We start from the raw sequence: 13,600 nt of genomic DNA, 5'->3' as shown, positions 1-13,600 counted from the left end.
CCACTCAAGACCATTATCTGTGTCAGCCGCAGCATCAACAATATTGTCTTCACCATTGCTGGATGCTATAGCACTTTTACAACTGGAATTAATCACCATGGCCACTACCACAGTTCAGATCACAGCTCCAGCCGAGTATACAACGGTGCAGCTGTTAACACCGAATGGGCCTGTCTCCCGTCGAGTGCGCTGCGGCAAACCACGCACCCCAACTCTCGAAGAGATGCCTATCATCGATCTCAGTTCCATAGATGGAGATGAATCAGCGCGTAAAGCTCTTTCTACTCAAATCAAGGCAGCGGCTGAAAACACGGGTTTTTTCTACGTCTCTAACCACGGTATCCCCCAGGACTTGATCGAGGAAGCTCTCCAACAGTGCAAGAACTTCTTCGATCAATCGCAAGACGACAAGGATCGGGTCGCTTTTACCAAGGCGGGCAAGTTCTGCGGTTATCACGGTGTAGGAAGCACACAAATTAACAACAAAGAAACAAAAGGTAAACAGAAATCAGTTCATTTGTCTAACCGGGTTGCTCACTGCATATCATAGATAACAAAGAAACGTTCTCTATGCGATATGACACTCGCATCGACCCGAGCCATGATTGTGTGGATGATATCAACTCCAACTTTGATTCCATTGATTTTGTTTGGAACGGAACAAGTCATCTCACGAAATTCCGCCCCGTCCTTACCGAGTTCTATCAAAGGCGACTAACTTTGGCACGCAAACTGATTCGGCTGTTCGCCCTTGCTCTTGAGCTACCTGAGGATTACTTTGACAGCATCATTACCACTCCTGGTGCCGATGCAGTGCACCTTCACTACCCTGGCACTGAAGAGACTGATGATATCGACGTTGGCATTGGCTCACACACCGATATCCAATGCGTGACTCTGCTATGGCAGGACATGTCGGGCGGGCTTCAAGTTCTCTCAGCGGATGACGAGTGGCTGGACGCTCGGCCCATTGAGGGAACCCTGGTCATCAACATTGGAGACTTCTTACAGAGGTTGTCCAACAACCGTTTCAAGTCGACAGTTCATCGTGTTTACAACCGTCAAAAGGCATCTCGCTACGCCATGCCATTCTTCTTGGGCTTTAACCCAGATGCCGTCTGCGAGGTTGTGCCAACGTGTACTGATGCAGAGCACCCTCCTCTCTATGAGCCGATTTCATGTGGCGAGGTAAATCTCAATTATTCTTTTGCTTGACGAGACTGTAACTAATCAACTTCACAGTGGCGTAGTTCTCGTCTAAGATTAGCAGAGACTGGAAAGTTGAACTGAGAAATATAATTTGTAGGGGAAAACATTGCTGCAAGTGCCAGGTGTCGGGCCGCTTCGGGTGTTGTGTTTGCCGAGATCGGCATGAATATTATCCTAATCTGTAAATATTGGTCTCGGAATCAATGTGCTCACTTCTCTACAAAGCTTCACAATTGATTCAAACTCATGCTCCCTTCCCATTACATCTACCTTTTTTATATTGACTACCCATCATGTTGTCCTTCCTACGGTCAGCACAGCCGCCACGCACCAACAATGCAAGGAATAACCCCATTACCTACGATTCTGGCCGCTCCTCAGTCAAATTTGGCAAACCCAACTCAGACTACATCATGACCCATCGCATCCCGCCAACAACAAAAGAACATGGCACGTCCATTGTCGCTCCACCATTCCATTACCATATCCACCAGGATGAATTCTTTAATGTGCAATCTGGCATGGGTCGTTTTTACCGTGGCATCGCCAAGGAGCCATTTGCTGTACTCTCCGACGATCCCAACGGCCAGCGTAAAGCCTCGATCAAGGCAGGACGGTATCATCGCTTTGAGAATGCATCTGAGACGGAAGACCTAGTTGTTGATATCCACTTGGCGCCTGAGTCTTATGAAAATGAGCAAAGATTCTTTCGCAATTTCTTTGGGTATCTGGACGATTGCAGAGAAGCAGGAAAGCCACCGAGCTTCTTCCAGTTGATGGTTTTTTTACATGATGGAGATACGCCGCTTGCAGTGCCGATGCCATGGGAGTGGTTGGGAAAGATTGCGAGTAGATTGCTTCTTTGGAGCGCAGCGTTTTGGGGACGATTCATTTTGGGATACAAGGTGACATATCCTGAGTACTACGAAGAGACAAAGTCCAGATAACGATTGAATCGAGCAATACTATTTTAAGTCGTCTCTGATATGATTAACTCGAACCGTGAGTGCGGCTGGTGGCGCGTTCGCTGGCGGATAACGCACCCTATAGTTCTCTCAACCCCGCACTCCGGCATCGCATTTCCGACGAAATTCAATATTTAATGCGAGACTGAGAACATGAAGCAGCCATTTAAAACACGATTTCCTGCTTATTTTTAGATATTTATATCGCCATGACGTCCCTACTGTGGTCTTCGATTCCATGGGTTGGCTCCAGTGCTGGCTGGCACAAACATCAGGCTCCATACACAGCAAACGCAACCTATCTGCACACTTTAGACGTTTGGGTACCCAAAGCCACAGACAGTCACTCTCTCCCGACACCTGACTTCGTTCCTCGTGATCCAGGGACTTGGGTGGTCTACATCCATGGTGGTGCTTGGCGTGACCCTCTAGTTGACTCGTCGTCCTTTGAAGCAGCGGCCCTCAAACTCTTGAGGGACAAAGAGGCTCATATCTCGGGTATTGCTTCAATAAACTACCCGCTTTCAAGCCACCCCAACCATCCTACCCATCCTGCACCACCTCGCGATCCTTCACAACCTGTGGATATTGCTCGTACGGCCAAACACCCAGATCACATCGTTGCTGTACTCGCTGCTATTGCATATCTCCAGAATGAACTTGGCGTTGCTCACGATTACGTCCTGTCAGGTCATAGCTGCGGGGCGACATTGACGTTCCAGACAGTCATGAATCCGGATCGATGGGGGGCAGCACCAAAAGTGAAGAAGCCCAAGGTTATCGCCCCTCTGAATGGGTTATACGACTTGGCCGCTTTCATCAACAATCCACCAGAGTCCCACAAGAACCTCCAGCCTCTTTACGTCGAGTTTACAAAGAATGCATTTGGAGATGATGAGACTGTTTGGAGGGATATATGCCCAACTATAGTTTCAGACTGGTCGGAAGAGTGGCCTGAAGGAAAGGTTGTCGTTTTTGCCCAGAGCAAAAATGATAGTCTTGTCCCGTATTCTCAGACAGAGCTTATGAAAGAGCATTTGAGAAAGACCTCTAAACTTGAGGTCATTGAGATGGCAGCTAGTGGCGATCATAATGATCTTTGGAAACAAGCAGATCAAATCGTCCAGATTATAAAGCGGGCTGTCGAGTATCATAGTAAAGTGTAAAAAACGCCTCTGATCAGGTGCGTGGCACTGTATCTTAGAATAGAATGAAAGATCAATTCTACACCGCTTAATTGCAGTTTCTTTTGACATCCGTCTGAAACTTAGGATCACAAGTCTCTTGGATCTGCGACACTTCATACTCCAAGCTCACATAGATCTGGCATCCTTCGCCACCCATAACTCTCCCTGCCTCCTTAGTACCTCCATACTTAAGAACCCTCTGCGCCATACCCTCAGCAACAGCCTCATTTCTAGTTGGATCATTCAATTCCACACCCTGACTGTGCTTCGCGAACCCAGCGATGGCGGCGTATCCCAAACGTCGAGCATAAAGAAAGGCGAGTTGTTCATCAATAATGTCGATGTATCTCCTGGCACAAGCTAGCTCCTCGGTCGCGTTGGAGCAGCTACACACTGATGCAACAGGGACTTGAGAAAGGATATTCGGGTCGTAAGGAGAACCAGGTGACGCTCTTGGGGAGTTTTCGAGGGTCGCGTTCGAGGATGGTTGAAAGGTGCATGATGAGGTGCATGTTGCGAGAGTCGCGAGTCCGAGAACGAGGTAAGCTGTTGAGAATAACGACATATCTTGAATAGTCATGCGGTTGTGAAAAGAGAAGTTGATGTGGTTGTTCGTTTGAGTCAAAAGCCAAGGAGACATCCAATTCAAATAAGAGATGAAAGGGGTATTTATACTTTTGCTCAAACCTGTATACTTTTTCAGCCGCCAGGATCATCATGAACGTAATTTGCCGTTCCGAAACTCTATTCGTACTCCACCGCTAACTCCAAGAACCTTAGTGATATCTATCTCAGCTCGTGTCTCTGCTCAGCTGCCGGGAGTTCAACGGGGTTTTGAGTACTATGCAATTCGTGAAAAGGTGCCGGTGATGTGGAGCTTGCGAGAGTTCTATCGATTGATGGCTTGTAAGCTCCAGTCTGGGTGTAATCCCCGTTGTGGCTACCCATCGCCTCATCAGGCTTAGCAGCAAGGCCAGTGTTTCGTCTTTTGCGTCGCCAGAGGAAGAACCCCAATAGTGCAATCGCAAGAACGCCAAGTACGGCTCCTATCGCGATGCCTGCTATTGCGCCGCTTGAGAGGCTGCTGGAAGAAGAATCGGAGGATGAGGGTGATGCAGAGTCTGTAGCTGTTTCGCTCGACGAATCTGTTGTCGTCCCTGCATCACGTGTTGACTCTGGAGGGGGCTTGATATCTCTTAGCTATCGAATTTTATACCTGGAGTCAGACTTACGTTTGTGAAAACAGTGCTGTAGGCGTCATCGTCAACATTTTTGACACTGGTCATCAGCCAACGCTGCCTCTTTTGGTACCCGTCGAGATTTGGGCTCATAAAGACGGCGTTACCAGGAATCACATCGAGGTGATACTTGGTGCCGTTTGCGACATTTGTAAATAAATATGTTTCAGTCGTATTCGTGCCCCATAGAGATACATCCCATTGTTGTGACTCTGTCCCATCACTGTCAGCCAGACAGGCGCGTGTGCGTCGGTTCTCGACGGATTCGAAATCTCGATAACACACGGCGAATTGTTTTCGTGTCGTCGTTTCGGAGCATCGAAGGGAGTATCGGCCTGGTACCTTGTCGATGGGTTGCTGAGAGCTCTGTTAGAAAACTTGGACATGATATCGTGCCTCTGTCCATGGTACGTACAAACTGCCAGTATGTCTTCCTGTCTTTAACAGCATAGACACGAAATCCGTCATCCCCGCTATCTTCCTTGTATGTTTGTAGCATGCCCGTAAAATTTCCATTATAATCGTCGACCCATTCTTCGGTTAGATGGTACCAGACATTGGGATCTATGTCGGTCGCCTTTTTTAGATCCTTAAAGTCGGACATGACAGCCTTTGGGTTTTATTTTCGTGTTCTGTAACTTGGAGAGGCCGGCTGACGATCGTAGAAAGAGGATCATGGAGAGATTAAAAATGTGGAAAACAAAGATGGGGATCGGCTGCTTTTGCGTATTACTTTTATGGTCCTTCTTAAGGATCGACATCTGCTTAGCCCCCAATGCTGACATGCCAAGATCTTGATCATTTCCAAGGCATAGTCCGCAGACATTTAATAAGTCCTAGTTATAGCTATCGCAGTCCTTTTTTTTTTTTTAAAAAAAAAAAAAAAAGGTCCACTCCAAGAGGCTAATGAAATAAAGACGTTTAATAGTGTCTAATAAATAAGCCGAGATCCATCTAAGCGATGTTGAAGAATAAAGTTAAAGTTTACAGCGACATTTAATCCACAAGCGAGCGCTGAGTGAGATGAGATCATAGGGGGGTCAAAAATAAATTAGGAAATGAAAGGGCTGGGGTATTGCGACGAATAAGGATGATTCACGCTTCTAATCCTTGTCTGGTGACTGGAACTTGAGGCACAGTTCTGCAACGTTCAGAGGTGGAATTACTAGTAGGATGCTAATCCCTGGATGAAGCTGAAAGAATTGTACACCACATTATCGGTTCAAGACATACAATAATGGACGGATTATTACTATTTAATCGTGCCAAGCCCATTTGTTATTTCTTATTGACAATGTCCGACACATTCAAAATGAAGGCCTGTCTACGGTCCAACATCATCGTTCTTCTTCTTGTGTATCTGAACACAGTCGCTGCTAGGCGTGGTGGAGGTTCCTGGGGAGGTTCTGGTGGTGGTTCCAGCGGTGGAGGCTCAAGTGGCGGGGGCGGATCTGAAGGTGGCAGTGGAGGGGGCACAGCCGAAAACCCTCCCCCAGGATTTAATTCATGGTCGTATAACAATAACGGTATCTTTGATGAGAACGACACCGGCTGGAAATGCGACCCAAACACCTGTGGATGTCAGCAGTTGACTGAACGAGAAATTGTCTACGGCATCCCAGGGCTCTACTACAATGGCACCTTGACAGTGCAGCACCACATCACGAATAGCTCATCCTGGCTAGATAAGGGGCCTGGAGCATGTGGTATGGCTGATGACGAGCCTAATACTTACGTATACCCAACTCTGTTCTTGGTCGCTCCGACAGGAAACACGACAGATACGAACCCTTTTCATTGGAGACTATTCGGCTTCCAACCAGCTGACCAGACTCTGGGGGCCACAGAGTCCTACATTGACATTTACCAACGATGGGTACATCTTAGATCGAGCGATTTTGTCGTTTCTGGAACGCCCTACGGTGGCACATACTTTTATGACACCTCCATAGGACGCTATACGCTTTCAGATGCAACGAACCGCCATAGAAACACGACCGCCTACTGGTCGACCAAGATTACCAATTCTGACATTGACAGTATCTCTGCCCGTGCCGTCTACAAGACGAAACCACCACCGCTTAACTTCGATCAGGATACCAGTAGGCCTGAGCCCGCCTCGAGCCAGTACATAACCTTCAGCGATGTATGTGCTTGGAACTCAGACCTTGCAACCCAGGAGTATAAACCACTTCAACGCAGTAATGTATCCCACAACGATCATATCAACACGACGACGCCTACAGTTTGGCTGAAGCCTGGTGCCGTGGCTGAAATGAAGGGCATCGGCGCCTCAAAGATGACCTTCACTCTTCAATCAAGTCTCGATGCTGCAAGGCCCTGGATGAATCTACGACAGGCAAATTGCGGAGACGGCGCCAAACAAGGCACTCAAGATTATTCGATTGACGATCCATTTGAACTCGGTTACTTTTATTATTTGATGAATGACGACGAGTTGAATGATTGGAGACTTGACCTGTCCTTCAGTCTTTCCTTTGAAGGCAGCCTTGTGCGCGAAAACAGTACACGCATAAACGAGACAAACAAAGACGGTCTGGTGTTCGAGGCTACATATGAGACTCCTCCGCCGGACTATACACTGCCCTCAGAATCTGATGGCCATAGCGGCTTGAATAGTGAGTCGGGTGCAACAAAGTTGTTGATGCAGAGCTCAAGTACTTTTGTCACAATCATGAGCAGCTCGACCGTCTTATTGCTCTTGGTATCTGGTCTGGTGTGAAAAGGTGCTGCGCTGTGCAATACCAATAAACGAAGAACCGTCTGTTTCTATCACATGGTGATTTGCAAGTGTTGCACGATACCACCTGGCACGGATGAAAGGATAAAAGAAAATCACATTTGTCTATTTTCCTGATTGCAAGTCTTCATGTGTCTTCACACTGACTCGTGACTGTTAAGGCCTGTCACGATTTTCGGAAGCAGGGTACAAGTTTAGTTTAGCTTGCGATGTGAGCTAATCGTGCTCGGTAGTGGTAAAAAGGGTCTCTCCACGCTTGTCTCTAAGTGTATCCAATCATGCAAGTGATCTTGTTGGTTTAAATATCGTCTAATGGATACAAGGACTAATCACTGTATTGAACTCAGGTGGAGATGATGACGTTGAACATCTTGCCGAGGCAATTACATCTAATGATAGAAAGATCGCTGAGATTTTCATATTGTATGATATGACGAATGCAACATCTGGCCGTATTTGGAATCTGGAGCCCCTCCACCATCGCAAACTATCACGAATTAGGGTCATTATCATGATTTGACATATGCCAGAAATATCACAAGTGCCTCGGTAAGTTTTCGCTAGCTGATCATGGAAACGGAGTTTACAATACATATAAAGGCTAGTAGCCAGACGAACAGGGTTATATATTCATTTGACAAGGGCATGTCACAAGAATAACTATATCAAGTCTTTGCCCATCTTGTTCTGCGAAACATTCAGATTCTTTGAACCTGAACAATCCGACTCGAGCGACATGGCTTCTCGATCCACAACCACTGTGTGTGAGCCTAGCTCCTCACGCCTCAAGCCAAGCTCCATCAGAACCTCGACCCTAAGAGCCAATCCGAAAGACTCTATGAAATCCACCTGGCGTCTTGCCGATCGAAAAAATTGGACAACATCGCACTGGTTCTTCGAATACTTGGGCATTCACCCCGTCTCCTTGGATAAGAAGGTGCCTGTTCATCAGAAAGGAGACAAAGTGCCCTACACGCCAGAGTGGCAGTTGCATCGCTGGGTTCTTGTACATTCGCTCGTTCCGATCGCCATACATCACCTGATTGTGAAACTTACTGGTCACAATCTCACGCCAATGCAAGCCTTCTTGTTCTATAGCCTTGCTTTCAAGGTGGCCGCCGTTCACCAACTCCATGCTTTGCGCCGAGTCGGACATATAACGGGATTTTTGGACGGCGATGTACATGCTAGGGATGGAGTACCCGATGTCGGAGTTACAAAAGTCATGAAGAGTCTCATCGCTACCTCAAGCTTCCGCCCAGTCTTTACGGTATTCCTTAGCTACCGTACCTATCAATCGCCTTCGAGTATGAATTGGCTGTGGCTACCATTGGAGATTGGTCTCTATGGTATCGTGCTAGACTTTTGGTTCTACTGGTACCACAGACTTATGCATGAGGTTGGCAGTCTGTGGAAATTTCACCGCACCCATCACTTGACCAAGCACCCGAACCCACTCCTGACACTATACGCCGACTTCGAACAGGAGATTTTCGATATCGCTGTCATCCCGCTTGCGACCTACTTCTCTCTGAAGTTTCTTGGATTTCCAATGGGCTTCTATGAGTGGTGGATATGCCATCAATATGTCATGTTTACCGAGTTGTCTGGTCATAGTGGCCTACGCATAAATACTTCACCTCCTAGTACACTCACCTGGCTTCTGCGCATGTTTGATGCTGAGCTTCTCATTGAAGATCATGATCTTCACCATCGCAAGGGTTGGAAGACAAGCGGCAATTACGGAAAACAAACTCTGTTGTGGGATAAGGTTTTTGGAACTTGTATTGATAGGATTGAGTTGAAGAAAGAGAACTTGGACTGGGAAACGCGTATCGACCTGCCGTTATTTTAACAGACGAATTTGTTAGATGATAGTCATGTTTGACTGAAGAACTGGGGAGGGGTATATCCAACGCATTTGTAATTTTAAGGCATTGAAACATGGCTAGTTTTTTCATGGTTGTGAATAGAACACCCTTGCGTATAACATGAGACACAGAGATGTCCGGACATGTCAGAATGTTTGACACCCCCCAAGATGATATCCATATCCTCCAGTGCCATCTCCTCAGCTTATGGGAAGTAGAAGTACATTTAAATACATGATTGCTTGACATGGAAAATGGGAAAAGTGGCATTTTGATGAGAAAATAACCTAAGGGCGTGTCCAGTCCTACAGAGTTGTGTGCTTAGTCAGCATTATACCCTGCAGCCAATCAGGAAAGGTTTATGTCAAATCAAACCTTCATAGAGTTGGACCCACTGATTGGCTGGTGGGTGCCTTGAGGATTCACCGGCCCAAAGTACCCCACACTTCGTCATTCTCCATCTCGGATTGCCATTTCAACTTCTCCAAACCAACAACACAATACCACACACAGCATCACGAGAAATGACACAACAACGCCATATCTTCTGCGCTGACACGAACGCTATCGCCGACAGATGAGACGATAGCCGCGAACACCTTCCCCCTCGCTAACGTCGTCACTCCTCATTCCTCGACCCCTAGCAGCAGCGCACCTAAAGAGCCGGCAACTCGCGCCGCAGGTCAATAAAATTCCGAATTCTACCTACCAAATGAGCGCTTTGCCTCCTTTCTTAGAAGGACCGGGACCTGCGGAAGGGGCTTGTTCGGGCCTGCAGATTCTCTGGAGTCTAAACAAGTTGCCTGTCAGCAAACCTGGTACTCTTTGCTTACAGTTTTAGTAACAGCCACTGGCTGCCGAAATGTCGTCTCCCTCACCTCAGAACGTCGAGCCATGCATCCCTGCCGCCATCGAATGGGAAGTAAACCAGAAGCAGCACCATATCGCCGAACCCGACCCGCCCAGTCACAGCATTACTTTCGACATGCAGTTTTGTGCCGAAACGCGAAGCGCTCTCTTCAAGATATACGTTCCGATATATCTCAAGGGCTTTGTCAGTCTGTCGCAAATATGTATTATCATCGACCCTTCCTCTCTCGACTCACTCATATACACCTTCGATCCGACAATCCCAAGTTCAGTGCGTAAGAAGCTCAACTGTACGACTGTCCGGCTTGGCTTCAGGCTAAAACCGGGACGAAATCTCGTCATCATCGCCCCGACATCCGCGAATGCGCCCCTTGCACCGATTCGAGTACAATCAGGCAAAGTGCTTGATGCTATACGTATGCTCTCGGGGTAACGTCCTGTGGCGTATATGTCGCGGCTTCCAAGATACCGTTGTCGGTGTTGCGCGCTATCAGCGAGGCCGTCGACCGTGGTCATTTACAGCCGCTTCCCTACCACCTCACTAGCATGCTTTGTGGTGTAGGAGGGAAGACAATTCAACTCTCTGGTCACCAGAACAATGCCCCGCCACCACTTTATGACAACGACAATAACGACGATCGGTCTCAATCAGCTCTGCCCAACCCAAAGAAACGACTACGACAGAACAGCCAAGCGTCATCAACGCATTTGATAGGTTCTGTCCTGGCCGAGCTCAAAGAACTACGGATTGCATATTCCTTGACGCTATCCGATAATGCACAACTAAAGAAGCGACTTGAGGCCGTGGAATCCGACGTCGAGCAGTTACAAGGCGAAACCCACCATACCAGCATGAAACTAGAGTCGGTTGATGGCACAGTGCTTGAGCTCGACGAGAACCTGGAGGGATTGACTGAGAGAGTTGAGGCCATTGAGGAAAGCAATCATGACAGCGACAACAAGGCCATATTGAAAGACGAAATAATTGACGAGATCGCGACGCACCTGTGCGCCCATTAAGACTGGTTGTGGTAATTGATCTGCAACTAGCTTACTGAAGGTGTGTTTCTTATGCAAAGCGAGCAACGACCCTTACTAATACATCTGGATAACCTGTGATTTTGACATGGATAAACAAGGCTATCAAGACATGATGGTACACATGACTGAACGTCTGTTGTTGGCATGAGCGACATCTTTGGAGTAAAGCAGAACGGTATTTGCATGTTGGTGTTTACACTATTGAGCAAGTTGTTGTTTTCTAAACTTATGATGGAGAGCACACTTGGGAGTTTTTAGTACCACCTAGACACAAGATACTTTGTCTCCATTTTTGGTCAAATGCGTATTAAATGAAAGCTTACTATCTAGTCTGGGATTAAGACGCAGCCAAGCCCGGTATCCTACATCCCAACGCCAGTGATACAAACCTTTAACGATTGATATTAGCTACTGGGTAGCAACTAACCTGTCACCAGAGACCAGCCATTCGAGATGTCCATCGAGTCAATCGAGGACATTGCCCTGGAAAATACAACGAATCACTAACAGTTCCGGAGTTGTAGCAAATCATACACGGTTCCGAATGCGGGGGAAGCTAGTGTTCCCAGAGCCACTTCGACTGCGACATACATCACCGACAAATGGATCAATTTCCCCATGTTTAATCTACTTTCCTGCTTTTACTCCATGTTTACCCCATATACCAGCCACACTGGCCGAGGTATTGTCGGGTTAGGTATGGACGATCACACCCCGCAAAGACCGATGCAGGAACCAGTTCAGACCATGCCTATAAATCCGGTGTTCCCATAATCACGCACCGAGGGGGGGTACCTGATGGTATCGTGACAGTAGCATAATGGAACTGTCTATCTTCCAGTTGGTTTCTGCCCTACTATGGCTCCAAGCCTGCTTGGTCGCTGCCATCCCAGGACCGCATGGGTCTACCACTGATCTCACGACACTACCAAAGGTCAACCGAGTGCGGACTTTTATCCTCACCGACATCCTCAACGAGCCTGATGATACGATGTCTTTGATCCGATACCTGCTCTACTCCAATGAATTTGACACCAGAGGAATTGTGGCAGTAACATCATGGTCTCTCAGGAACGCGACACATCCTGGGGAGATCAAGAGGGTTATTGACGTCTATGGCAAGGTTGTAGAGAAGCTCAACCAGCATGTTCACCCCGACAATCCTTACCCTCATCCAAGGGATCTAATCAGCAAGATATCATCCGGTCCCATTGTCAGTAACCCTCGTCCCACCAAGGAATTAAATTTGACAGATTTAGTCATATGGCAGAGCTGCCCTCAAGCAACCTCTCAGTGAAGGTGCCCAGAACTTAGTCAAGGCGCTGCGGGAATCTAAAGAACCACTCTACCTTAGTCTCTGGGGAGGAGCCAACACACTAGCCCAGGCCCTGCAACATATCGACAAGACGGAAACAAAGCGCGTCGCATCTCAACTTCGCTCTCGTCTTCGAGTCTACGCTATCTCAGACCAAGATGATGCTGGTGCATACATCCGAGTCAAGTGGCCAGACGTCTTCTACATCGTCAACGTTCATGGCTATCGCGAGTATAGTCTCGGAACATGGACTGGTATCTCCACTGGTGATAACAATGCTGCCAACAGAACTAAGGTTCTCGACGACTGGCTGACTCCCAACATTCGTATTGGGCCGCTCGGATCTGAATATCCCAAGATTATTTACACGATGGAAGGCGATAGCCCCAGCTTCATCTGGACGATCCAGAATGGTCTTAATATCCCGGGACGACCTGAATATGGAGGATGGGGAGGTCGATATGCCCGTGTTACTGAAGATTCCGAAATCAACGAGTATGGAACTTCGGCTGACACTTTGATCAACAACAATGGCGATAGCTGGAGGAGCCAGTATGCCACTATCTGGCGTTGGCGCGATGCTTATCAGGATGACTTTGCCGCGCGCATTCAGTGGACTATCGTCGACAAATTCGAAGACGGTGCTCATCCTCCGAAAATCTCCATCAACGGCTCCACAGATTCTGAGCCATTGCGATTCGACGTTAGTCTCAACGGCACCATGATATTGGATGCCAGCAAGACATACAACATCGATAGCGATGATACATCCGGGCTTACCTTTGAGTGGTATTCCTATGCCGAATGCGCACTACCCTTTTTGACAAGTCTTAATGCAAATTTCTTCAAGATCGAAGCATTGTCGCCGCCATCTGGTACAAACGGCACGCTCACAGTCAATGAAGCAGGTTTCAGTAATGTTACTCTTGGTCCGGTTGTTAGAATCTCGACAGCGCTTGGCAACTGGGTACAAGAGCAGCCCAGTTCGGTGGACAAGGAGTGGCATATCATTCTTCAAGTTACTAACAACAAGGGGTCATATCCGATCAGACGGTATAAACGTGTGATTCTTCAGATTCCTGATGCTAAATAGATTTACTCTGTATTTTTATTCTAGAAGGTTCGATATCTGGATTTATAGCA

The 13,600-nt window shown here is 47.5% G+C and overlaps 9 protein-coding genes across 9 annotated transcripts; 7 read left to right on the top strand and 2 right to left on the bottom strand.

Annotated features, from left to right (window-relative positions):
* Nucleotides 1–97: 97 nt before the first annotated feature.
* Nucleotides 98–1,215, top strand: FGSG_11440 (uncharacterized protein; the record flags this gene model as incomplete). The annotated part of the gene is made up of 2 exons (XM_011327481.1): nucleotides 98–497; nucleotides 551–1,215. 2 exons carry the CDS (start codon nucleotides 98–100, stop codon nucleotides 1,213–1,215), a joined length of 1,065 nt encoding a protein of 354 aa, XP_011325783.1.
* Nucleotides 1,216–1,502: 287 nt separating this feature from the next.
* FGSG_13957 (uncharacterized protein) lies at nucleotides 1,503–2,156 on the top strand (the record flags this gene model as incomplete). Its single annotated transcript, XM_011327480.1, has 1 exon — nucleotides 1,503–2,156. One exon carries the CDS (start codon nucleotides 1,503–1,505, stop codon nucleotides 2,154–2,156), a length of 654 nt encoding a protein of 217 aa, XP_011325782.1.
* Nucleotides 2,157–2,383: 227 nt separating this feature from the next.
* FGSG_13956 (uncharacterized protein) lies at nucleotides 2,384–3,340 on the top strand (the record flags this gene model as incomplete). The annotated part of the gene is made up of 1 exon (XM_011327479.1): nucleotides 2,384–3,340. One exon carries the CDS (start codon nucleotides 2,384–2,386, stop codon nucleotides 3,338–3,340), a length of 957 nt encoding a protein of 318 aa, XP_011325781.1.
* A 67-nt stretch (nucleotides 3,341–3,407) lies between these two features.
* Nucleotides 3,408–3,873, bottom strand: FGSG_11442 (uncharacterized protein; the record flags this gene model as incomplete). The annotated part of the gene is made up of 2 exons (XM_011327478.1): nucleotides 3,408–3,721; nucleotides 3,756–3,873. 2 exons carry the CDS (start codon nucleotides 3,871–3,873, stop codon nucleotides 3,408–3,410), a joined length of 432 nt encoding a protein of 143 aa, XP_011325780.1.
* Nucleotides 3,874–4,147: 274 nt separating this feature from the next.
* Nucleotides 4,148–5,203, bottom strand: FGSG_11443 (uncharacterized protein; the record flags this gene model as incomplete). Its single annotated transcript, XM_011327477.1, has 3 exons — nucleotides 4,148–4,561; nucleotides 4,594–4,965; nucleotides 5,015–5,203. 3 exons carry the CDS (start codon nucleotides 5,201–5,203, stop codon nucleotides 4,148–4,150), a joined length of 975 nt encoding a protein of 324 aa, XP_011325779.1.
* Nucleotides 5,204–5,893: 690 nt separating this feature from the next.
* Nucleotides 5,894–7,342, top strand: FGSG_13955 (uncharacterized protein; the record flags this gene model as incomplete). Its single annotated transcript, XM_011327476.1, has 2 exons — nucleotides 5,894–6,305; nucleotides 6,447–7,342. 2 exons carry the CDS (start codon nucleotides 5,894–5,896, stop codon nucleotides 7,340–7,342), a joined length of 1,308 nt encoding a protein of 435 aa, XP_011325778.1.
* Nucleotides 7,343–8,096: 754 nt separating this feature from the next.
* FGSG_13954 (uncharacterized protein) lies at nucleotides 8,097–9,215 on the top strand (the record flags this gene model as incomplete). The annotated part of the gene is made up of 1 exon (XM_011327475.1): nucleotides 8,097–9,215. The coding sequence occupies one exon, from the start codon at nucleotides 8,097–8,099 to the stop codon at nucleotides 9,213–9,215; it is 1,119 nt and encodes a 372-aa protein (XP_011325777.1).
* An 878-nt stretch (nucleotides 9,216–10,093) lies between these two features.
* FGSG_11445 (uncharacterized protein) lies at nucleotides 10,094–11,121 on the top strand (the record flags this gene model as incomplete). The annotated part of the gene is made up of 2 exons (XM_011327474.1): nucleotides 10,094–10,517; nucleotides 10,664–11,121. The coding sequence occupies 2 exons, from the start codon at nucleotides 10,094–10,096 to the stop codon at nucleotides 11,119–11,121; spliced, it is 882 nt and encodes a 293-aa protein (XP_011325776.1).
* An 841-nt stretch (nucleotides 11,122–11,962) lies between these two features.
* Nucleotides 11,963–13,550, top strand: FGSG_11446 (uncharacterized protein; the record flags this gene model as incomplete). Its single annotated transcript, XM_011327473.1, has 2 exons — nucleotides 11,963–12,355; nucleotides 12,402–13,550. The coding sequence occupies 2 exons, from the start codon at nucleotides 11,963–11,965 to the stop codon at nucleotides 13,548–13,550; spliced, it is 1,542 nt and encodes a 513-aa protein (XP_011325775.1).
* Nucleotides 13,551–13,600: the final 50 nt, after the last annotated feature.

Source organism: Fusarium graminearum, chromosome 3 (genome assembly GCF_000240135.3).
Source record: "Fusarium graminearum PH-1 chromosome 3, whole genome shotgun sequence".
In the NCBI taxonomy this organism is placed as follows: Eukaryota; Fungi; Ascomycota; class Sordariomycetes; order Hypocreales; family Nectriaceae; genus Fusarium; species Fusarium graminearum.
This window is presented reverse-complemented; position numbering and strand designations above follow the sequence as displayed.